This window comes from Hypomesus transpacificus, chromosome 9, assembly GCF_021917145.1.
Source record: "Hypomesus transpacificus isolate Combined female chromosome 9, fHypTra1, whole genome shotgun sequence".
Taxonomy (NCBI): domain Eukaryota; kingdom Metazoa; phylum Chordata; class Actinopteri; order Osmeriformes; family Osmeridae; genus Hypomesus; species Hypomesus transpacificus.
In genome coordinates, this window is record NC_061068.1 from 1,796,988 (window position 1) to 1,820,357 (window position 23,370).

The 23,370-nt window shown below is 48.2% G+C and overlaps 1 protein-coding gene across 1 annotated transcript; it reads right to left on the bottom strand.

Moving 5' to 3' along the window:
• Positions 1 to 140: 140 nt before the first annotated feature.
• On the bottom strand, positions 141 to 21,951 carry LOC124471880 (calmodulin-binding transcription activator 1-like). The gene is made up of 20 exons (XM_047026537.1): positions 21,853 to 21,951; positions 20,221 to 20,288; positions 17,809 to 17,944; positions 16,457 to 16,528; positions 14,857 to 15,010; positions 12,170 to 14,022; positions 11,580 to 11,706; positions 10,950 to 11,084; positions 6,853 to 6,992; positions 6,560 to 6,744; positions 6,398 to 6,476; positions 6,046 to 6,313; positions 5,415 to 5,908; positions 5,179 to 5,336; positions 4,832 to 5,078; positions 4,661 to 4,729; positions 4,313 to 4,458; positions 4,136 to 4,207; positions 3,938 to 3,968; positions 141 to 3,229 (listed from the first exon to the last, which is right to left on the bottom strand). Exons 1-20 carry the CDS (start codon positions 21,949 to 21,951, stop codon positions 3,197 to 3,199), a joined length of 4,566 nt encoding a protein of 1,521 aa, XP_046882493.1. The 3' UTR covers positions 141 to 3,196.
• Positions 21,952 to 23,370: the final 1,419 nt, after the last annotated feature.

The window sequence follows — 23,370 nt, forward strand, 5'->3', positions numbered from 1 at the left end:
TGTGTTATCAGTCATACACACACACACACACACAAACACATACACTTTACTTTTCTAATGGTAGTTGATTGCTACCTGCCCCCCCCCCCCCCCCCCATTCCTCTCACCCCCTCCCTATTCTAGAACCCTGAGTAAAAGTCTAGAGAGTTTTAACTCGTCCCTAAGACATAAGAATAGAGAGAGGAAGAGCAACACTGTATGTGTTTGTGTATATGTGTGTGTGTGTTTGTGTGTACAATTCAGAAAGATTGAGCTGATGTACTTATGTTTAGAATGTGTTTGTTACGGTACTTAGAATACACTTTAATGTAAAATGTTGGAAGAACATTACTGAGACTGACTCACATGTACATGCAGAAATACACACCTTATCAACACTGGATTGCTAAATGTGAGTAGGCCTTAGTGACAGTGGACATCTTACGCTGCAGTTGAGATTCATAAATTGGCATTTTTTTATGCAAGACAGCATTTTGTTGCTCAACATTCTGGCATAACTGACCCAATGTACATGTGTGAACATGCACTGTCTAATCCTACACTAATAGACCTATGCTTGTGTGGAAAGAAAACGTGTCTCCTTCACTTTGCCATAGGGGAATACATGGCAAGATCAAACTCATTTATATTGGGATCAATTAAATTGAACAGGGATAAAAAAAGTTGATCTTCCAGAGAAACATAACTGACTGACAAACTAGAATTTGGAAAGTTCATCAAGATACAACATTAAAGACTTGCCTTGAGCATAGTTGTTCACACACAATTTAGGAAATTAAATAATCTGCTAACCCTTACAAGGGTAAACATAGCTCCTAAACTTGCACTTTCTTAGTGTGAACAGGCACTTTCTAAACAAAAAAAAATCCAGAATTTTGCACAGGTTGTGAAATGGCAGTACCGTGAGGAGAAGGGAGAACAGTAAGGTATGATGAAGAAGACATTCTTTGAAGAATCAAACGTTTTGGATGGAGGTCAGACTTGATGCTCTACATGTGTGGTAATCTGAATGTCGCTGAGGCACAACCCTCCTGAATGTAGTCCACTCATTCTGCATGGATCTGTCACTGCATTCACTCCACCATCATCATTCATACCAGTTAGTCAACCTGACTTGGACCAATGCCATCTGGTCAGTTACTGCTCAGGCCTATATGCACATCTCATTCCTTCCCCATTATGTTGCTGCTAAAGTTGATTTTATGGATATCATTTTGTTTTGAGTTATAATGAATTCTTCCATCCTTTAAACGTCTTGTAGGCAAAGTAGCATTCATAAAATTGGCACCACTGGCAAAATATTTAATTTTTGCTAGCCCAGAAACAAAAGCACAAAGTGTAAATGTTTTGAAAGATAATTGTTAAATTTGCTTTCCCACTTTATATTTCTAACATTAGATTTTTCAATGGCATGCTTCAACAACATTTTCTTTTTCAGTAACACTTATATGAGACACTCTTAAAGTGAAGTAGTTGAAAGCCTTTCACAGTCCATAGCCACTAAACATTTGTATGTTCTTTTTGCTGTTTCTTTGTCTTAATTCTCATGCACATGACGGTTTTCAATATCTACATTATTTACAAGCAATGCATCTGTCCTGTGTACCCGGGTCTCTGTCATAAGTTATTATTATGGGAGTAAAATAATTTATCATTTAAATACAGTCCTCTTATGAAAAAGATTAAGGATCTTCATATCCCCTTACCTCGTCTCTTTATATACAGGAATATGTAATAGTCCAAAATATGGATTTGACTGCCCTATATATGGGCTAACATAGGGACCAATGCCCTGTCTAGGGGCAAGTGGTACCCATGTCCTGTACAGGGCAAGCATAGGGACCTCTCAGAGTCTATAAGAAGTCAAGGCAATGGTATGTGACACTCTCCTCAAAAACCATAGGTCTTTGAGATTCACGCAAAAACAAACTACCAGACAGTTAACCATTTGAACATAACATGTCACATATTACCACACAAGAGTGGGGAAAAACAGACTCAAGGTAAAACAACCTTGAGCTGACTTTTAAATAAATAAATAAACAAACAAATAAATAAATAAATACATATTTAAAGAATAAAAAAATAAATCACAAAACATAAAAAAAGAAGTTACTTTTCTTACACATAACATTACATTATAAATACAAGGTAGGGCTAGGTTGATGAGGACATAATTGAGACACAACCACACATATTAATACAAAATAAACAACAATAAAGCAGTTTGGCAAGCATGCAGGAGCTCTCAGCTCAATCACATGCATTGGATTTAACAAACACGGACACACCACGGCAGGCTAGCAAAATGCTGGCCCAGAAACGACTTCATAGAAAGTCCATGTAACAAATTAAGACAGTTATTTCAAACCCAACCCATTCCAATTAATTTCCCTCTTACATTCAAGTGTAGTCCCTCCCATTTTGATTGGGTGACTGACCAGAGTGGATTGTAGTGATGTCATTATCAGTTAGAAAATGATTTGCAGACTGCCATAAAAGCCATGGACGAGAGGAGGAGCAAAACATTGCATGCATATGTGACATGGAAGTGATACTGTATTTGGTTTATGTTTTCCTATTCTTACATAAATCCTCTTACACATATAAAAGACAGTGAGTCTTGTATAGATTCTGCATGTCGATGCAAATGTCTATCTTTTAACCAATCATCCTCTTCTCCACATCCATTCTCCATAAAAGGTTGAACCCCATCATCTTTTAGTTTGCTTGCCCGCTTGCTCTTGAAAAATCAAACCATGAAGAGTGCAAAGATGCCATGAGGGTAATGTCATAATCTCCCGGTTATCTTAAGGAGGATCAAAGTAAAGTGATGCGGTGTCTGGAACCAAGTCTCCCCACGGCTCCTCCCCACGGCTCCTCCCCTGCAGTCTGAGCTGTCGAGCTGCCACGGTGTGTGCTTCCCCTCCTCCCCCTCCCCTCCACCCCCCATCAGTGGACTGGTTGGGGAGCGTGGGCCTCTCTTTTCGAGATAGGGAGGTGAGGGGGGAGGAATGTAGCAGAAGGGTAAGGGGCTGAGATGGCAGAGGAGATTGGTGGATGTTGAGGGGAAATGTGTCGACAAAGAGAGGAGTGTGGAGTGAAGGAGTGAAGGAGGGTCAGGGGAGAGAGATGAAGGCGTGGAGTGGTTCCTTAGAGGCTGAGGGGGCTGTATGTTGGGTTTGGCGGTGGACTCTCAGGATCCCTGGCCTTTCTCTGCTCTTTGGCCCTGCAGGAGAAATACCACATAGGTCAAATACACTAATAATCTGTGGGTTTGTTTGTGTGTGTTTCTGTGAGTGGGGGAGTACTACAGCAGACATGTGCATACTGAACATACACAGAGGCACTGGTTTCAGTTCAGACACCTCAGTGGAGATGCTTAGTGTTACAGTAACACAACCCTCCAATGCTCTAGCCCTCCTCTCCCTCCCCACCCACTGAGCCAAACAAGAGCAGGCTGCTGGCAGGCCAAGCATGAGAGAGATGCCCTCCCACAGAGGAAGTGATTCAAGACATGCCCCAGGGAAGTATATCATCAACAGGAGCCCCCTCCTGTCTGAGCAATTCATGCAGAAGTAACAGCCTCATCGAGCAATTTCTCAGAGAAGACAGGAAGGGAGGAGTAAAGACATAGAGATAAGAGGGAGAGAGAGAGAGAGAGACAGAGAGAGAGAGAGAGAGAGAGAGAGAGAGAGAGAGAGAGAGAGAGAGAGAGAGAGAGAGAGAGAGAGAAAGTGAGAGAGAGAGAGAGCGAGAGAGAGAGAGAGCGAGAGAAAGTGAGAAGGTTGAGCATAGGCATAAAACGAATCCAGGGCTTCCTCTCTCCCTCTCAGACAGCTGACATGCAAACGGGCATCAGCCAAAGGGAGAGAAGGAGTGGGAGAGGGAGAGGGAGAGAAGAAAAGGGAAGAGAAGAGAGAGGGAGAGGACTCACCCGTTTAAGAGGCCTATGGTCCATCAAGGGGCTTCACAAGAACAGTAAAACAACCAGCTATTAGTGGGTAGGGACTGGACATGGGGAAGTAGGAAGGCTGTGTGTGAGTGTGTGTGTATGTGTGTGTGTGTCACAGTGAGTGTGTGTGTATCACAGTACTAGTGTGTTGGGGAGTGTGTGTCACAGTGAATGTCTCACCTGTGACGGCACCGGAGCAGGAACCTCAGGATCTTGCGGGCGGCCTGGTTCTGCTTCTTAGTGAGGAGACAGCTGCCAGACAACACATGACAATGTTAGAGCATGGGGAGCATGCGTGAGTGTGTGTGCGTGTGTGCGTGCGTGTAAGTGAGTGTGTGTGTGTGTCAGCTAGTGCACCTGAGAGAGTGCCTGTAAGAGCGGTAGTATTGCTGAATGAGGACTGCTGCTCGGCGACTCTGTTGGAACTTCCGCTGCTCATGGAAACTCCGGAAGCGACTCTGGATCAGGATGGCTGCCAGAGTCATCCTCTTATAAAGTGCATACTGAGAGACACAGAGAGAGAGAGAGAGAGAGAGAGAGAGAGAGAGAGAGAGAGAGAGAGAGAGAGAGAGAGAGAGAGAGAGAGAGAGAGAGAGAAGGAGAGGGAGAGGGAGAACACATAGAGTAAAGTGCAGTAATAAACAGTGTTTTGTGGAACATGATTTTGTTGCTGTAACTGTAGGAGCTATAAGGGCATTCTGTTACCTGTTTGTATTTCTTATAGCAGCGCTGGACGACTGCTTCAATCTCTTTCCGCTTCTCCTGGATGGGACCCTGAAAGCAGAGAGGAGGAGCAGAGCAACAAAGAGTTAGCCTAAGACTATGACAAGCTACTATGTGAGGATTATGTCTGTCTCTGTGTAGTTGAGCAATCACCTTGAGCTTTCTGAGGGTGTGGAGGGCGTTTTTCATGGTCTCATACAGCTCTCTCTGCTCCGCCTCCGTCATGGTCAGATGGGAGGAGTCTGCTTTCAGTCTTTCTTCTTTGAGGGCTGCATGCAGGAAGGAGCTCCAGTCAGACAGGAATGAGGGACCTTGCAGAGCCAAGGGAATCTCCTGGCCCTCACACCCAGAGATGGGACCTGCTCTTGGGTTGGGGTTCTGGGATCTGGGGTGCAGAAGCCTGGAGGAAACACAACAGAGCTCCAGTTTAGGGTCTGACATTGCAAAGTCAGATTTAATACTGTATGTGGACCTAAATATAAGACAACTACTGGACTCACCTCTCCACATCACCAAGGAAACCAGCCAACAAACTGATGTCAGCACTACCCTCCATCTTCTCTGTGGTTGTCTCTGTCTCCGTAGCAACAAAGTTCTCTTGTTTGATCCTGTCAGGAGTGGCCTCCATGATATGTTCAGCTAGTGTTATCATGTCCATCTGTAAAACATACATTATGTAAGGTCCACCTGCAACACATACACATATACACACGCACATGCAACACGTTGTTCTTACCTGTAAATCTTCAGTGTTCTCTTGATAGGTCAGAAGCTCTGACTCCTCCCCCCTTCCAGACAACACCCTCTGACGTAGGTGACTGCCAAGTCTCTCCTTTCCAAGAATTCTCCTGGCCAAACTTCTTCGTCCAAGGGCCTGCCTCAAACTCCACCTACTGCCTCCCCCAGACCCCCCAAACCTGGGCTGCATGTGTTGGGGGCTGGGGAGACAAGGAGGGCTGGGGCTGGGTCTGTGGCAAGGAGGGTGCATGAAGCCTGAATTGGGGGTTTGAGTGTGTGTGGTGTTAGGAGGGTGAGAATGTGGACCGTCAGCAGGACAGTGGGTAATGTTAGTTGTCTGCTGTTGGCTCTCTGGGTTGGGCTTGAGTCTCTTGGCTGGAGGAGGGTCTCCCTGGTGGTCCTGGGAGCCTCTGCGTCCCTGCTGGCTCCAGCCCTGGTCCTGGCTCTGGCTCTGGGTGCCAGGCTGGGTCTCTGTCCTGGATCTCCTTAGATCTATAATGACACAGCCAGAGAAGACACATTTAAGACCGGAGAAGCATTGGTGGTTTACTCGATTCAACACAACATCAAATGCAGTGAAATGAACACATGAACACACGTGCTCACTGCAGACACACGGACAGGCTCACCTGAGTTAGGGTTGGGGCTGACGTTGTCCCCTGCTCCTCTGGAGTGGGATTCACTGCTCCACCTGTCCATCCAAGTGTTGGTGGGAGGGCCTTGAGTGGCAGGAGCCTGTTGCAGCTGCTCTAAGAGCTCAGCCAATCGGGTGTGTCCACGCGAACGAGCGATGTTGAGTGGCAGCCGACCCAGCGAATCAGGAATGGCCAAAGCTCTGGGGTCCCACTGATATAACACCAATGCTGCCTCAGTGTGACCCAACGCACACGCCCACATCTTAAGAAGAGAGGGGAAGCACACTTTAGTAACCTACACATACTGTACAAACACACACACACACACACACAACAGATGTCTTACCAGTGGTGTGCAGGAGAAATGATCAACATTCAGAGGGTCAACCTCCAGCTCCAGATCTAAGCTGTCTGCATGCTTGGTGCTGGAAAGTGCAAATATGATTTAGAGTCTGATCACCTGTTAGAGTGTGTGTGTGTGCGTGCATGTGTGTGTGTGTTTTCTTACCGCCAGCGGATGAGGGTCTGTATTAACCCTGCGTATCCCTGGGCAGCTGCCAGATGCAGCAAGGTCATTCCCCTGGAGCTCTTGCTGTGAACCAGCTGGTTGGACGAAACCCAACAAGGGCGGGACATCATCTTCTCACACACCACCACCACACGGCCCTCGAAGGAACCCTGTTCAGGGGAGAGCTGGGGAGAGATAGGGGGTAGAAGGTCAGCACTACACTAGACAGGACTAGCATAAAAACTGACTGCCAAGTTCTGTGTGTCATGGACATGCTGTAACTGGACCCCTACCTGAGACTGGTGATCTGTGACCTCCACGCACCCAGCTTTGGTTGCCGTGGTTTCAGAACTCTGATTGTGATTGGTTATCTCCGCCATCCTCTGTTCCATCTGCTCCAAACGCTCCAGAATGGACATTCTGAACTGGGTATCTACAGGGAGACAGAAGGGACAAACAACGTGAGCAGGACTGTGCAGAGCTTCCTGATTGATAAGTATGGGTGGAATATCTCTGTAAATTCCTGTAAGATGTGTATCATTACAAAAGATTTGGATTTATATTTCTGAGTGGCCTCTTGACAACAATGAACAATTGATGTGCGTGTGTCTAAGAGAGAATTGGTGGGAAAGCATGTAGGTTGTTTATGTGTGTATCTGTATGACTGTCTTTGTTCAGATGTTGCTGCAGTGTTGCTGCAGTGCACATTATGTCATTCCCACCTGCTGCTCTCTCTCTCTGTATTTTCTCTCTCTCATTTCTCTTTCTCTTTCCCTCTCTCTCTTTCTCCCTTTCCTCCCCCATCCCTCTCTCTCTGGATGCGGCACACAATGAGCAGAGGGGGAGGGGTTATAACTGTGACATAAGAGCTCCTCCCCTTTTAGACCTCCAATCAGAGCAGTAGTGGCAAAACAGAAAGCTAAATCTGAATGAAAATAAGAACGACATTACCATAATGTCTCTCTCTTTTTCTCCCACTTATCACCCACATCCCCACTTGTGTAAATACCCGACTGCAACCTCTGGGGTCATATTAGCTTGTCTGCTTATGTGTGTGCATGTATCATCTAACTTAAAATGCAACCAAATAAACTCAAACAAAGTGTGTCTCAAATGTAATGCCAGTCTGTAATAGTTCTTTCAACATGTGACTTTCTGAATGTGCCCCCCCCCCCCCCCCCCCCCCCCCCCACCACCACACACACACACACACAGAACACAATCATGGTAAATTCACAACTCAATGCTGCTTTCTGTCAGTCTCAGCGTCAGACACGTGCACTCACATTCAGTGCATAACTAACCCACAGAACACATCCTTGCCGGTGGGCATGGAGACCATCGTTGACGCCATGTATTCACGTTCGGTTAATACTTCAGGTTAAACAACGTATTTGCGCTGGAAAAAAGACCACTTGAAGATCCTGCTGAAGCCCAGGTACAACAGGTGTAGGCCTGTGATTCTTCCAAATTGATAGGTAGGCCATAGCACAAAATAATCCACTGAGGTTGAATCGCGACTTTCTCTTCCTTTTGGCGCAGGTTATCTGAAAATATGTTTTGCCATACCGACAAAGTACACGTGGGATCGAGATAAGTAGTTGTAGGCTATAGGCCTAGGCAGAATTACTATCATCGTGATTGTAATTGAATCGTAATTGAATTTTTCAATATTGAACACTCACATGACCAAGAAACTATACACAACTCGTGTCGCTGTCCACCCCTTATGGTTCTGAAAACAGAAATACCCTTTATGAATTTCATTTAATTTGATTGGACCCAACTATGTGATAAACAGTGGTTGATAATTGTTTACATATATACCTAAGCTGTATAATTGGAAGTAGGATAAAGACACGTTTATTGCCAGGCAAACAAAGCTTTACTTTGACCCTTTGTTTAAGCTAAGCTCGAGCTTTATTTAGCTGATCAGTTACATTGCAGAGAACTGGTACAGCCGCGGAAACATCGATCATAAAACATTATAGTATGATCAGTCATGTATAAGTCACAGCACAGATCAATTGAGATTTAACTTGGTCAGTGAGTTTCAAACATATCCTACTGTGCCAATAGCCAGAGCACAAGCACCAATAACCTGCTCTTGAAACTCCATAAACACATTTGATATTTAGTTGGCTAGCCTTTCATCAAGCAGTGAACTCAATAGCCTTATTTCAGTTCACTAAGCTAGAAACCGCAATATAAAAACAATCGGCCTGCCTTCCCACATAAGGTAATGTAAGAAATTATAGAACGCGCCAGATTGGTGCATTTATGTTTTATAGCATCTCGAAAACGAAATTGCATACTAACCCGAACCGTGGAAGTAGGACGCTCTGTGATGCTCTCTTTGTCCTCCCTCCCTGTTCAATCGTTTGCTTTTTAGTGAGGTGTGCGGCGCTCTACCATAACAAACAGTTGAACAAAGTCAAAAGCTGGGAGAGAGAGAGAGAGAGACAGAGAGTCTACCCTCCCCTCTTCAGTTTATGCCGTGTAGTCTAGCAATGGTAGGCTACTATAATCTCGCGCGCCACAGGGACACTGTCTTTGCTTTAAATCTACCCGCCTGGGAGGTTCTCGAGCTACCGGTCCTACTCGGTCCTCATCGATAGAACGAAAACATCGAAACGGAAAACAGCCAAACGCAACAGAGAAGCAGCGTCGCAGCCTACCCTACTTCTTCTAAAGACAAGGGAGGCACGTAGAGCTAGCACTCACATTATGAGAAGGCTAGAACAGTCTAGAAAGGTTATTTATCTTCATCATTTCCCCTCTATATATCGTTGTACAGTAGTGTTTTTCTTTTTCTATAAGACAGCTAGAAATGGGCTTGCGTTCCTAGGTGGGGATAACTAGGCAAAGTATTTTCACTTGTCGAAAACGTAATCTGAAAATCACCGTTGCAGCCTGTTGACCAATATAAAAGGTCAGGCTACAGTGTTCTCGCTTATTACTCTGTGGGATGTGCGGACTGCGGAGTGCCCGCAGCGGTATAGTGTCTTCATGCCCTCCGCATGCACCGCACCCTGTCCATACTAGCCGCATTGCCGCATTGCGCAACAGAGTACACAGAGAGACGGGGGCGAATAGTACTGTAAGACATGCTTCACTGAAGTGACTCGTGTTTCTATGAACTGAAGGAATCACGTGAGATGCTGTCAACTTTATGCGCCAAATAACCGTGCATATCTCTCATTTAAATCAGCGATACATTGTTGATTCAGTTGTCCCTTTCAGCAATCACCATACTTTTCATACAGCTTAGTAAGATACTGATTTAAACCCATATCGAGCCCGTTTTCATCCTATATTAAAGCACAAACGATATATCTTAAACTAACAGCCAACCGCCACAAACTCGCCTCCTCCAGAGCGTTGTGCGACAGACAGCAGGGTCTCTAGCCATAGTACTGAACCCGACAGACAGCAGGGTCTCTAGCCATATTACTGAACCCGACAGACAGCAGGGTCTCTAGCCATATTACTGAACCCGACAGACAGCAGGGTCTCTAGCCATATTACTGAACCCGACAGACAGCAGGGTCTCTAGCCATATTACTGAACCCGACAGACAGCAGGGTCTCTAGCCATATTACTGAACCCGACAGACAGCAGGGTCTCTAGCCATAGTACTGAACCCGACAGACAGCCCGACCAGGCACAGATGTTGCAATATATTGCCTCAACTGGAGTATAGTACAGCACCTCCCTCTGTTTGTGCTCAAATGAGAACAAATCCAGATTCCCGCCATTCCTCTATAGATGGCCATGCACATACAGCGCCAAGTTAACCATTGTGAAAGGGGCAGTAAAATAGTAGAAAACGACACCAGCTGAGCAGCAGTAGTGAACAGACAGATACATCAAGTTCCTCACAGTCTCAGCATTAGGCAAATGTTTTACACCATGTAACTCCACCATCTACAAGTAATGGGAGCGACATACATTTTGTATTTGCAAAGCTTGCTAGGCCTTGACATAAAATGACTGCTTACATAATTTCAGTAAGTCATATCATCAGCACGAAGGAAAGTGTGAACTAGTTCTAGCCAGGTGAAATCACTATTTGCATGTATTGAAAATTTTTGCCCCAAAAAGCTTAAAAAAATATGAAATGTGCCTTATTGTATTCCAGTATTCTATAGAAACGTGAAAACATTTTCCTCAAATACTGAACCAGCAAATCTGCAAAACACAACATTTGTAATTGCCAAAACGTATGGCTACGACTGTACACACACACACACACACACACACACACGTGTGTACCCTCTCATTCACACACAATTTATCACACTGGCACAGGCACAATCACCACTCAAACACACACTCGCTCACTCACTCACTCACTCACTCACAAACACACACACAGTGAAGGACTCACCATCCAAGGAGAGCCAGTCATGCTGTGATGATGGTAATGCTGGAAGGTCACGAGCCTTGTACTCAAACACCACAGAGGATGAGATCACCTCACCACCCATAACTACCTGCAGCATCACCAGACCTGTATCATGGGCTGATACACACATACACACAGAGGGGATGTCTATTACAACATGTACATATTGTAAGAGTAGCTACAGTGGTGTGTTCTTGTGTACTTGTGTGCCTGCATTTGTGTGGTTGTGGGTGTTTTGCGTGTGTGCATGTGAGAGATAAGGGGGTGTGTGTGTACCTGAGCAGTAACAGCGTAGTACCCCAGGCTGTATAAGGGTGTGTGTGTGTGTGTGACAGAGATAGAGTGTGTGTGTGTACCTGGGCAGTAACAGCGTAGTACCCCAGGCTGTATAAGGGTGTGTGTGTGTGTGTGTGACAGAGATAGAGTGTGTGTGTGTACCTGGGCAGTAACAGCGTAGTACCCCAGGCTGTATAAGGATGTGTGTGTGTGTGTATGTGTGAGAGATAGAGAGTGTGTGTGTACCTGGGCAGTAACAGCGTAGTACCCCAGGCTGTATAAGGGTGTGTGTGTGTGTGTGTATGTGTGAGAGATAGAGTGTGTGTGTGTGTGTACCTGGGCAGTAACAACGTAGTACCCCAGGCTGTATAAGGGCAGCAGGAACACTGATGTGGTCAAACAGACAGCTGTACTCACTGCTGGACTCCAGCCAGGGCCCTGTTATTAACACCTTGACCCCTCCCTTGAACACAGGGACAGACACAGTCACACACACTGAAAGGTTTCATCCAGTTTAACATTGCGTAAAACTCTCTATGGACTAAGTGCTAGCTCTGAAGGTGAGATGGAGGTTGCAGGCAGTGCACCAGGACACAACGACAGTGATTGGCGTCACATGTTTCTGTGAGTAGGATGGTGTTGTGACTAGGAGGATGCCCCCTGGTCACTGTCTGACCCTGCCACCTCACTGTCAGACAGTGACGTCATCAAAGTTAGAGAAGAGAGAAGACGTTTGTGACTGTGTTTGTGTGTGTCAAGCTCATAGCCAAGAGACACTTATCACCTTGAGATGTAGTACCCTTACAAACACACATGCGACCACTAACTGAAACCAATTCACAGATAAACTAGCTTAAGGATACCTAACTGTAACCAAACCCTGATTAGGCAGTCATCTAAAGTTGGGTTCTAGGGTATTGACTCACCTCAGGGTAAGACCATTCAGGAGAGTAGTCTGTCACTCCAAACAGCCTGGCAGCTTCCTGAAGCAGTCCCAGAGTTCCCTGCTCCACAGCTGAGCCCTGCAGGGGGGCTGCTCCTGCCCCCTGCCCCTCTACTGCCCCTTCCTGGGGCATCAGAACCCCGCCAGCCGCCCCCCCTCCACCCCCCTCCACCGAGATGAAGTCGTTGATCAGGTCAGAGAACTGGCTTCCAAACGAAGCTTCGAAACCCTCCAGGCTGATAGCCCCACCCGCTGCCCCTTCTACCCCTGACAACCCCCCACCCTGCTGGGGGAGAGTAGAGCCGTAGAGCGCCCCCTCCATGCCCGCTGTGTCCTCCAAGCCTGCTCCAGTCACTAGCTGAGAGCTGTCCATCGCTGAGCTGCTAGCCCCTGCCAACGCTACTCCATTACACAGGACCTCCCTTTGCCCCCCTCCCCCTCCTCCTCCCTCTCCAGCCCCACTCTTATCCGTAGGCTGGAGGTAGTGCTCTTGTCCTACGCCACTCCTGTAGGCCTCATGTGAATCCCCAGGCTTGACAAGTAACTCTCCCCCATTCTCTGACCCTTTCTCTAGGCCTCCCGCCTCCCCTGCACCCATACTGGTGGACTGCTCCTCTCCTCCTGCCTGCCCAGCTCTCCCACACAGACCCTGCTGCTCCGGGCTAGGCTGGTGGAGGTTTGTGTGTTGGTCGCCATTGGCTAGAGTAGAGTCATCTTGTACTGTGGGTAGGCCAATATAGGCCTGGGTCTTTCCTGAATCCTGCCCAGCCTCATGACCATTGGGCTGGGGCAAGGAGGGCTGGGTGTGGGGGGAGCCCTGAAGGAAGAGGCTGGGGGAGGGGTGATGTGTTGGTTGAGACAGATTCTGGACACATGCTGATGACATCACTGCACTAAAGTCCATCTGCTCCAACGTAGTGCTGGGGCTAAGGCCCGCCCCCTCTCCTACATACCCGCTCTGACTGGACAGTGGCTGCTCCAAGGGGGTGGGTTCTGTCTTGATGTTGTTGACCAGCGCTGGGTTGAAGACGTAGCCATTAGCTGAAGAGCAGTGAAGCCCCCCAGTGTCATCATTACAGACCCCCAACCCAGACCCCCCGTCTGCCTTCCCCCCTCCCCCTCCATATGTCTGGCCCTGCTTGGGGTTGTTCAGGAAGCAGTCAGGGTCAAAGTTCATGGTTGTTTCAGGTAGGTTGATGCCTCCAGAGTCCAGGGTGCTGGACAGGACTAGCTCCCCGCCTTCCCCCAGACCAACCCCGCCGGGGAACGACGCAAACCGCTGGTTGTCGGGGGCAACAGCCAAAAGAATCCCAGCGGACGCGTTCTCATGGGCAGAGGCTAGAAGATGGGCGTGGCTTGCGGGATACACTGAGTCCCCTGTTAGAGTGGTGACTTCTGACATGAAGACTGCAGCGGTGCTCTGTGATAGGCTGCCACCCATGGCGAGGGCAGGGCTGTCGGCCATGTCGCTGGTGATTGACAGAGGGGAGCTCTGGGTGGTATCGGGGACCTCGACCTGGCTGGTGGAGGTGGAGGAGGACACCTCCATGCTGCTCTGTGGAAGGAGGGAGGGCTTGGGCACCCTACCGTTCCTCCTCTCACCACCCCCTCTGCCCCTGGCCCCTCCAGGAGCAGGCTCAGTCTGGCCCTCGGACACGTCACTGTTCTGGACCTCTGAGCCATCTGCTACCCCTGCCCTTGCCCCCGCCCCGGTCCCTGCCCCGGCCCCCGCCCCGGCCCCTGCTGCGGCCCCTGCTGCTGCCCCGGGCTCCTGCTTGGATGAGATGATGCGCTGTTTGACACTGGAGCACTTCTGATGCAGGCTGCTCCCAGCACCTGAGAATGGGAGAGAAAGAGAGAGAGAGAGAAGGAGGTGACGGGACACAGAGATAGAGAGACATATATATATGTAGAGGGGGGTGGGAACAGAAATAGAGGAAAATAGAAACAGAGAGACACAGAGAGAGAGAGAGAGAGAGAGACACAGAGAGCGAGAGAGAAAGAGAGAGATTATTTTATTCACATGCGCAAGAGTTAAATATAGCCAGTAAATGGACCATTCTCAAACAAGTCGGATGTGTGAGGTGGCCCTCTTGTGTTCACAATTTGAAATGCAACCTGAGTTGGCAGTAACACAACACCAGACACTGTCATCATTGCAAGTGTTGGCTGTCTGAGCAGTACAGCTCATTTTTCACAGCTGTCTTCAAATCACGAAAAAGCCTCAAAACCGCATTCTGTCAAACTAGAAAAAAGCGTCAATCCATATGTGTTACTAAGCAAGGCTTATCTATGTAAAGAAGGAGACTCCGGAGACCTGAGCCGTCCTACCTCTCCTCTCTCACCCCATCTGAATAATGCATGCTGGGGATTTTGAGGAAGATGCTGTTACACTCCTGCCCTGTGCCTCCCAGACACCAAGCCTGTACCCGCCACTAGAGGGCAGTGTGGCACTGCAGAGCCAAGCACAGCTCCACAAGGTGTGATCCATCAGACTAAAAGGAGCTCTTAAATAAGTGAGGTGGATTGGAAATTGATTAAACGCGTTTGTAATAGCTTGTACAGATCCACAGATCCGGTATTATTTCCCATTAGTCAGTCTGTATGTAAAGTGGGGAAAGAACACACACTGGGATATGTTGTTGCTAGGGGTGAAAGGGAGTTACTCACACATGGGTTTGAGCTGGCCAATCAGCTCCTCCTTGCTCCACTTGGCCCATTCCTTCCTGTCTGTGTTGATGGAGCACAGGACAGGCCCGCACGGCTTCCCACTGTCGTCCACAGCAGGGACGTTCAGGTAGTGGACAAGCACAATGTCTGGGTTCTGCACATACACACGCACACACATGTACACACGCAAATGGACACACAAACACACACACACAGACACGCAAAATTATGATAACTGTAATCAAACTGCATTTCTTGTAATGGTAAAAGGCAGAAAGCGAGTAGGACAATGTGTGTGTGTGTGTGTGTGTGTGAGAGAGAGAGAGGGGAGAGAGAGAGAGATAATGAAAGAGAGTGTGTGTCAGTGTCTCTGGGAAGGTCAAAGGAGGGAGGAGAACTGTGGGGGAGGGTGGATGAAAGAAGTGTGTGGGGGGGGAGAGAGGGAAAGGGGGAGGGAAAGGGAGGTCACAAAGGAGGTCAAATCTAGCGTGTCAGAGAAGAATCTCTCACCTGCCACCACATAAAAGATTTAATAGCTCAACCCCCCTCATCAGTCTAACCATGCATGTGTGTGGGTGTGTGTGTGTGTCTGTATGTGTGTATTTGACCACCTCATCACTCAATACAGGCCACCTACAGCTCTAGGGCTGCAGGAGTGTATGAAGTTGTATCCCATGAAAGATTCAACAGGTGAGTGTGTGTGTGTGGCTGTGTGTGTGTGTGTGTGTGGGGGGGGGGGGGGGGGGCTTAAGTGTATGTGTGGATGTAGGAATGTATGAAGCTGTCTCCATTAAAGATTCAGAAGGCACACAGACGTACGACACAGACGCTGCTAGGGGGATCCTTTTCCTTAGTCAGATGGAGAGAAAGGTGGACACTAATACACTGCTGCTCAGTACTGAAGTCTGCTGTTTGTGTATAGGTATGTGTGTGTGGGTGTGTGTGTGTGTGTGTCCATGCACAGAGACTATGTATGTTAAATACCCATCATGTTTCCTTTCTTCTCTGTGTGGCCAGGTTCATATGCCAATCTCTCGCATGGCCAGCAGAGAGAGAGGTGTGAGTGAGTGAGTGCAGGTGTGTGTGTGTGTGTGTGTGTACTGTCTGAGTGTATGACTGTAAGTGCAGGTGTGTGTGTACTGTATGAGTGTGTGCTTGTGAGTGCAGCTCTATGCTGTCTTTCACATGAGCAGTAGAGTGAGTCAAACATCTCTATGAATAAATAACACGCTCTTATACACGGGGGAGAACAGTGTGTGAGTGTGTGTGTGTGTGTGTGTGTGTGTGTGTGTGTGTGTGTGCGTGTGTGTGTGTGTGTTTAGCCTCTAGGTATTTCCTTGGAAAGGACCACACAAACACAGAGAAGAGCAGTCTGTCTATTCTAGTAGCTGTAAAGTCACATTTATAGTCTGCTTCTCGTGTGAATTTAGAGCAAATGAATTCCGTTTTCTTACTAAAAATACCACTGGATGATGGAATCTTCCAGAGGATGAAGAAATGGCCCTGGGTTTGTCAGGTGACACTTCTAACCCCGTCATTCACACCATTTCAAATCTACAACCTCTTCTAAATGCAGGTAGGCCTACCCCGAGGGCCTTACCTGAAGCAGCCAATAGCATCGGCGATGGAAGGTGGGGATGATGGAAGAGTGGACGTAGCAGCCATAGAGACACTGGAGGGGAAAGGTCAGAAGGGAGGGGAGGTCACATACCCAGATAGAAGTTACTAAACGAATCCTTTGGATTAGTTTATTTCAACAAGAAGTGATGTTTGGGATTTTCATTTCATTTTCTGTCATAAAACATTTACATAAACACTCAACATGGCCTGTAACATGACATGTTTTGCTTTGTAGCAGACATAGCATCAAGCTCTTAGAGTAACAGTAAGACTGTCAGCTAGAAGAACAAATGGATGCAGAAGGAGTGTGCAGTACCTGCTCCTACCAACAGAGACCGCTCAAACACAAGAGAGTGCAGACAGTTGGCTTAGATTCCATTGGACGTAGAATTGTTGCAGTGATGACCTTGATAGATATCCTCTCTCTCCCCTTCCTCTCCCTCCTTCTGTTTCCATCGGTTTCTCTCTCACATACACACTAAACCCTTGCTTTGCTATTGTGTCTTTCTATTTAACTTCTTCTGTGAAACCCCCTTTCCCCCCTGCTCTGTGTTTTGCCAAAGGCAGAGAGCATTTCCATACATTTCCATTCTCCATGAGGACAGTTTTCACCCAGGGCCCTCTCCTTTCCTCCTCCTCCTCCTCCCCTCATCTCCTCTCACACTCCTTCTCTCTTCTCCCATTCACAAGCTCTCTGTCCTCTTCTTTGGTCTGGCTCTCTGTGTCAGAGATGCTTGAGGGTCCTGGCAGATCACAAACAATCACCTTGGAACTACCAGGGGGATTCTACAAACTGTTGGATTTGTTTTCATGTGTGTGCATATATACAGTAGGTGTGTGTGTGTGTGTGTGTTGGAGATGTGGTGCATATTTTAGAATCCCCCTGGGATAAATGATCATAGTTTAATTCTTAGTTCAACTTATATTTCTTCCTCTTTCTTTCTTTCTTTCTATCTCCCTCATTCTGTCACATGGATGCTTGCTCCTCTCACCTCTCAGCATATTCCTGCTGAATAATCAATTTTAGAAGTGGAGCATGTGAAACACACAAACACACACACACACACACACCACACAGACGTTGCCTTGAGACTGGATCGATACTCCTCTCTGTTCTGCTGAAGGAGGCATTGACATCATTCCTGGCCTCAGGCCAAACACACTCTTATCCTTCAGATAGAGAGAGGGGACACAGAGTGAGGGAGCAAGAGAGAGAGAGAGGAAGAGAGAGAGAGAGAGAGAGAGGAAGAGAGAGAGAGAGAGAGAGAGTATGCGTGCATGCGCGTGCCAAGAAGCAGCCCTGTTTTACCATCTCATGTCCTCCCTCCTCACCTCCACGCCCTGGACCTTCAGCTTCATGTGGTCCTCTCTGGTGGTCTTCCCATCCTTCCTCTTCTTCCAGCAGTAGCCATCCTTCCTGTACTTCACCTTCTTACGATTATACAGGATCATAGAACCATTCTGTGGCCTGAAAGAGAGAAAGGGAGGGCGAGAGAGAGAGAGAGAGATTCATAAATCATAAATTTAATTCATACATGATTTCAAAAAGGCAAATCCTCTGGGCTCCAGAGTTCTTGACTAGAACACAGAGGGTGTGAAGGCCACAGTGTGGAACATTCCTCTGGGACATCAGAAGCTGTAATCACTTATTGCTGTTCCTCTTCTGGACATTAATGACATTATTGTTGCTCTCTCAAGCCAAGATATTTCTGGGAATCTCTCAGACACAAACACACATTCACATGCTCACACACGTTAATATTTTAGCAGGGTGATTTATCAGCACAGCGGGAAAAATGTCCTCTCAGCTCTTATTCCATAGGCCTGTGGGGCAGCCAAACACTGAAACACACACACACACACACTCAAAAATACAGACACTCAGAGACACACACACACACCCTGTAACAGAGCCAATGTGAGACCTACTGCTGTGAGTTCCATCCCTGAGTTCTTTGAGCTCAATGTCATACCTGGAGCTCAGCAATCAATCACTACATTACAGAAACACAGGGATGGATGTGTCTTTATTTGTGTGCGTGTGCGTGTGCAGATAGAAGGTGAAGGCCTCACTGCCTTATCTCCTGACAACAGAAAAAGAACAGGTCTGTTAACAATCAATAACCTCACACACACTCTCACACTCACACACACACACACACATGCATAGAGCGACATGCACGCACACTTCTGCCTTCTGTCCTCCTGTCCTCTATCCACCTGCTATCTTCTCTCTCCCTCTTTCTGCTCTTATCCTCATATCTCTTCATTTTCTCCTATCCATTCCGTTCATTTCACCCTTTGCCTTTTCTCCCCTCTCCTTTCGTCTCTACCCCTCCCCCGCCTGCTCCTCTGCTCCCTCACCCTCCCCTCCTCCCTCCTTCCCTCTTCTCCCTTCTCCCTAGCTCCTCTTTAATCCCCCTCTAATTTTCTCCCCTCCCCTCCTCTCCCCTCCATTCTAATTATGTTATGGAGAAGATAGATGAGAGATGTATGTGTGTGTGTGCTCTCGCATGCGTGTGTTTGCGCGTGTCTGCGCGCGCGTGTGTGCGTGCCCATGCGCGCGTGTCTCGCTCTACACCCAGATTCAAGCAGACGTTATAAATGCTATCGATTGAAACAGCTCTGAGATGTGTGGGATATAAAAAGCTGTTCGTCAGTTCGAGCCTGTAGCAGGAGGAAGAGGGAGAAGGACGTGGAAGGAGAGGAAGAGAGACAAGAGTGGAAGAAGACATATCAAGTGAGGGAGGGAGGGAGGGAGGGAGGGGGAGAGTGAGTGCTGTGAGTGAATGAATGAGAGGGAGGGAGGGAGAAAAGGAGTGAGGGAAGGTTGAAAGAGGGAGTGAAGAAGGAGGGACAGGCAGGGGTTTAAAACAGTCATTAGTTTGAGCTGATGAAGTACTTTAGAGAAAGGAGGAGGGAAGGTCACCAAGAGATTGTTTGCACAGATGCACACACACACACACACACACGCATACTGCATATGGTCTGAAACTGAGTAAATGATACTCAGTCAAAAAACGGAGGATAAATCCTAAATCCAAAGGATTGCCATCCTCCTCATTTTAATCCAATAAGATTAACCATAATCTGTCATAATTGGCCCTAGTTGTATGGATGAATAGGATGAATCTAGCAACTGGACAACAACATCAATGTGATGGTTGAGGAATGTGAGTTTTAATGACAGTATATTCAATCCAGGAACCAATCTCCAGGCTGTTCCAGGGTCAGTCCTTCACAGCTCACACACTGCCACCTTCACACATTCACCTGTGGTTCATCTGACCTGGGATCTGAGACTGAGCACTCTGGTTCGTAAACATTCAAAATGAACCCCCCTCCTTCATTCTAATTGGATATGTGAATATTCGATATCTGACATGTGAATTCCTGCTAACCTTTGTCTTAAACACACACTCTCTCACCGTCCATGGAAGTTGAATAATACATCACTTCTGCTCATACATTTACATTCATTAATAGCCCAGTTTTAGCTGACTAGGTCTTTCAACATTCCTTCGGTGTGTTGAACAGAACGCGTACTGAGAACAGGAATCCTGCACGTCTAGAATATTCTGTCAGTTTAACCCCTTCTCAGGCTGTCAGGCCTAGTTTTCCATCTCAGTACAGCTGGGTAGTCAGTCAGAACCTTACTCCTCGCACGCTCAACACTCTTCCCTGGAGTTCTACCTGTGGTTGTGTGTGTGTGTGTGTGGGCATGAGATAGCGAAAGGGTCTCACCTGGTCTTCGGTGATGTGGTAAGCCATTCTTCATGTTTCTCAAATGTGATCAGGTATGCTGCAATTTCCTGAGAAAAGACAGAAAGAGATGTTAGGTCCTAGTACAGCAACTGTGTGTTTGTGTGTGTGACAGAGAGGTGGAACATTCAGAAGACATTCCAGATGACACAGACAGTCTGCCGTTCTCTTATCGCCGTGGCGATGCTTAGCTGCCTGCTTGGCCACAGAGCAGTCAGTCAGGAAAGGAGATTAGAGACCCCCTGTGGGGCTGTGACCAATCAGGGTAACCAATCAACCCCCTCCATGTGCCTCTGTCTAGAGCACATCAACTGTAAGGATGTGCACACACACACACACACACACAATTCCACTTGCTTGCAGTACACAGGGGAGATATTCTGGGCTGAGTGTGTATGCTGATAGAGGGAAAGTTCACTCTGAGAGTTTCACTCCAGATAAAACTCACACTCCACTTGATCTAACCCAGCACCAACGTTCTCGCCTCTTCCTCCTCCACTTTCTTCTCCTCCCCTCTCTCGTCCCTGGTTTCCAACCCCTCCCTGATCCTCTCTCGCTCCTCTCCTCTCTGCCTCTCTTCCCAAATGCGGAAGCGTGAGAGGCAGAGGTAAAACAACACAAGAGCACTCCTCAGAGGGTGAGTCCTTAGAACAAGGCAGGCACTGTACAAGAGACGTGAAAAAGCACACACACACACACCCAACCTACACTCACGCGCATACACACACAGGCAGCCACACACGCAAACAAGTAAATAAACAAATGCACTCGAGTTCATTTCCTGCCACCACACTTTCCATCATTCTTTAACCCCTGTCTTCCTCACTGAAACATTTCTGTTGTCTCCCCCACCCTAACACTGAAGCATTTAAATTGTCCCTTCTAACACCATCAGTGTTTGAAATAAACCTGAAACACCAACGCCGCTTCTCTTTCATCAGTCCAAAGGACAACTCACTAGAGAAGGAACCACAGAGAACCCAAACACTCTCTTTCTCTCTTTCTGTCTCCCTCTCATTCTCTCTCTCTCTCTCTCTCTCTCTCTCTCTCTCTCTCTCTCTCTCTCTCTCTCTCTGTCTCTCTCTCTCTGCCTCTCTCTCTCTCTGTCTCTCTCTGTCCTTCTTTCTTTCGCACTTTGTCATTAGAGAGAGCCGCATTCTTATGTCAACACCAAAAGAGAGTCATAATGACAGACAAGCATATTATAGAGAGAGGGCGATGGACAGACAGACAGACAGACACAGACAGAGAGAGAGAGAGAGAGAGAGAGAGAGAGAGAGAGAGAGAGAGAGAGAGAGAGAGAGAGAGAGAGGGATGTAGAGAAAGAGGGATGGATGGAGGGTGACAAAGAGAGAGAGTGAGAAAGAGGAGGAGAAGGACAGAAAGAGAAGGAGAGGGAGGAAACCAATTCTGCTAAGTGCAAGGTCTCCAGCTGCTCCCTCACCTCTCTGTGTGTGTGTGTGTGTGTGTGTACATAAGTGCCCATGTGAGAGTGCGGCCACTTGTTTATGAACCTAGCCCTCCATCACACCCTCCTCTCCCAGTAATTGTCAATGGAGATGCTCAAAACCAGGCCTGGGTGGAGAGAGGCCCGAGGAGGACCGCCCATAAAACCCTGTCTGCTCCACGTGTAGTGGGGCTGGTCTCCTGGGCCAGAGACAGCCACCTCCCCAGGGGGTCCTCAGGCACCAACACACCCTCCATCTCATTCATGTATTCATCTATTCATTAGCTGAGTCAAGCAGCCTCTGCGCCTCCCCAGCCTCTCCTCCCCAGCCTCTCCTCCCCAGCCTCTCCTCCCCAGCCTCTCCTCCCCAGCCTCTCCTCCCCAGCCTCTTCTTCCCAGCCTCTCCTCCCCAGCCTCTCCTCCCCAGCCTCTCCTCCCCAGCCTCTCCTTCCCAGCCTCTCCTCCCCAGCCTCTCCTCCCCAGCCTCTCCTCCCCAGCCTCTCCTTCCCAGCCTCTCCTCCCCAGCCTCTCCTCCCCAAACTCTCTTCCCCAGCCTCTCCTCCCCAGCCTCTCCTCCCCAAACTCTCTTCCCCAGCCTCTCCTCCCCAGCCTCTCCTCCCCAGCCTCTCCTCCCCAGCCTCTCCTCCCCAGCCTCTCCTCCCCAGCCTCTTCTTCCCAGCCTCTCCTCCCCAGCCTCTCCTCCCCAGACTCTCTTCCCCAGCCTCTCCTCCCCAAACTCTCCTCCCCAGACTCTCCTCCCCAGCCTCTCCTTCCCAGCCTCTCCTCCCCAGCCTCTCCTCCCCAGCCTCTCCTCCCCAGCCTCTCCTTCCCAGCCTCTCCTCCCCAGACTCTCCTCCCCAGCCTCTCTTCCCCAGCCTCTCCTCCCCAGCCTCTCCTTCCCAGCCTCTCCTCCCCAGACTCTCCTCCCCAGCCTCTCCTCCCCAGCCTCTCCTCCCCAGCCCTGCTGTGGACACAGCCCCGTCTCACCAACACCGCCTCCCCAGAGCACCATGAGAGCGAGAGCGATTTGAGAGGGAGGCGGGAGAATGACAAGGGGGAGGGGGAGATTAAGAGAGGGAGATAGGGATGGAGGGGTAGAAGAGGAAGACTGCAATTAAAGGCCTGCCCCATAAGAGCCATTAAACAGGAGAAACGGAGGCGTCAGCTGAAACGGCAGCTTGACACACACACACACACACGCTATGGCTACTTAGACACACACACACGCACAGTACGGCTACATAGTCACACACACATACACATATACACACACACACACTATGGCTACAAAGGCAGACAGACACACACACACACTATAGCTATATAGACTGACACACATACACCCAAACTTAGGTGTGAAAAGTGTGATTGTGAAGGTCGATTCTCAGGAAGTCTGTCCCCACGGAAACCATGATGGAATGCTCTGAGCAAACCATGCGACACACTGACCCGCCAGGAATACAGTGTGTGTGTGTGTGTGTGTGTGTGTGTGTAGAACAGTGGCACAGACAGGGACAGGTGTCTTGGTCCTCCCCTGGGATCTACTCCAGAAACCCAGACAGAGCGTGTCTCTGTGAATCCTGATTGGACAGTTCAACACACACAGGCATCCCACTTCAAACACACACACACTTTGCATGCTCAGATTCAGATGCTCTCATACAAACAGTACAAACACACACAGT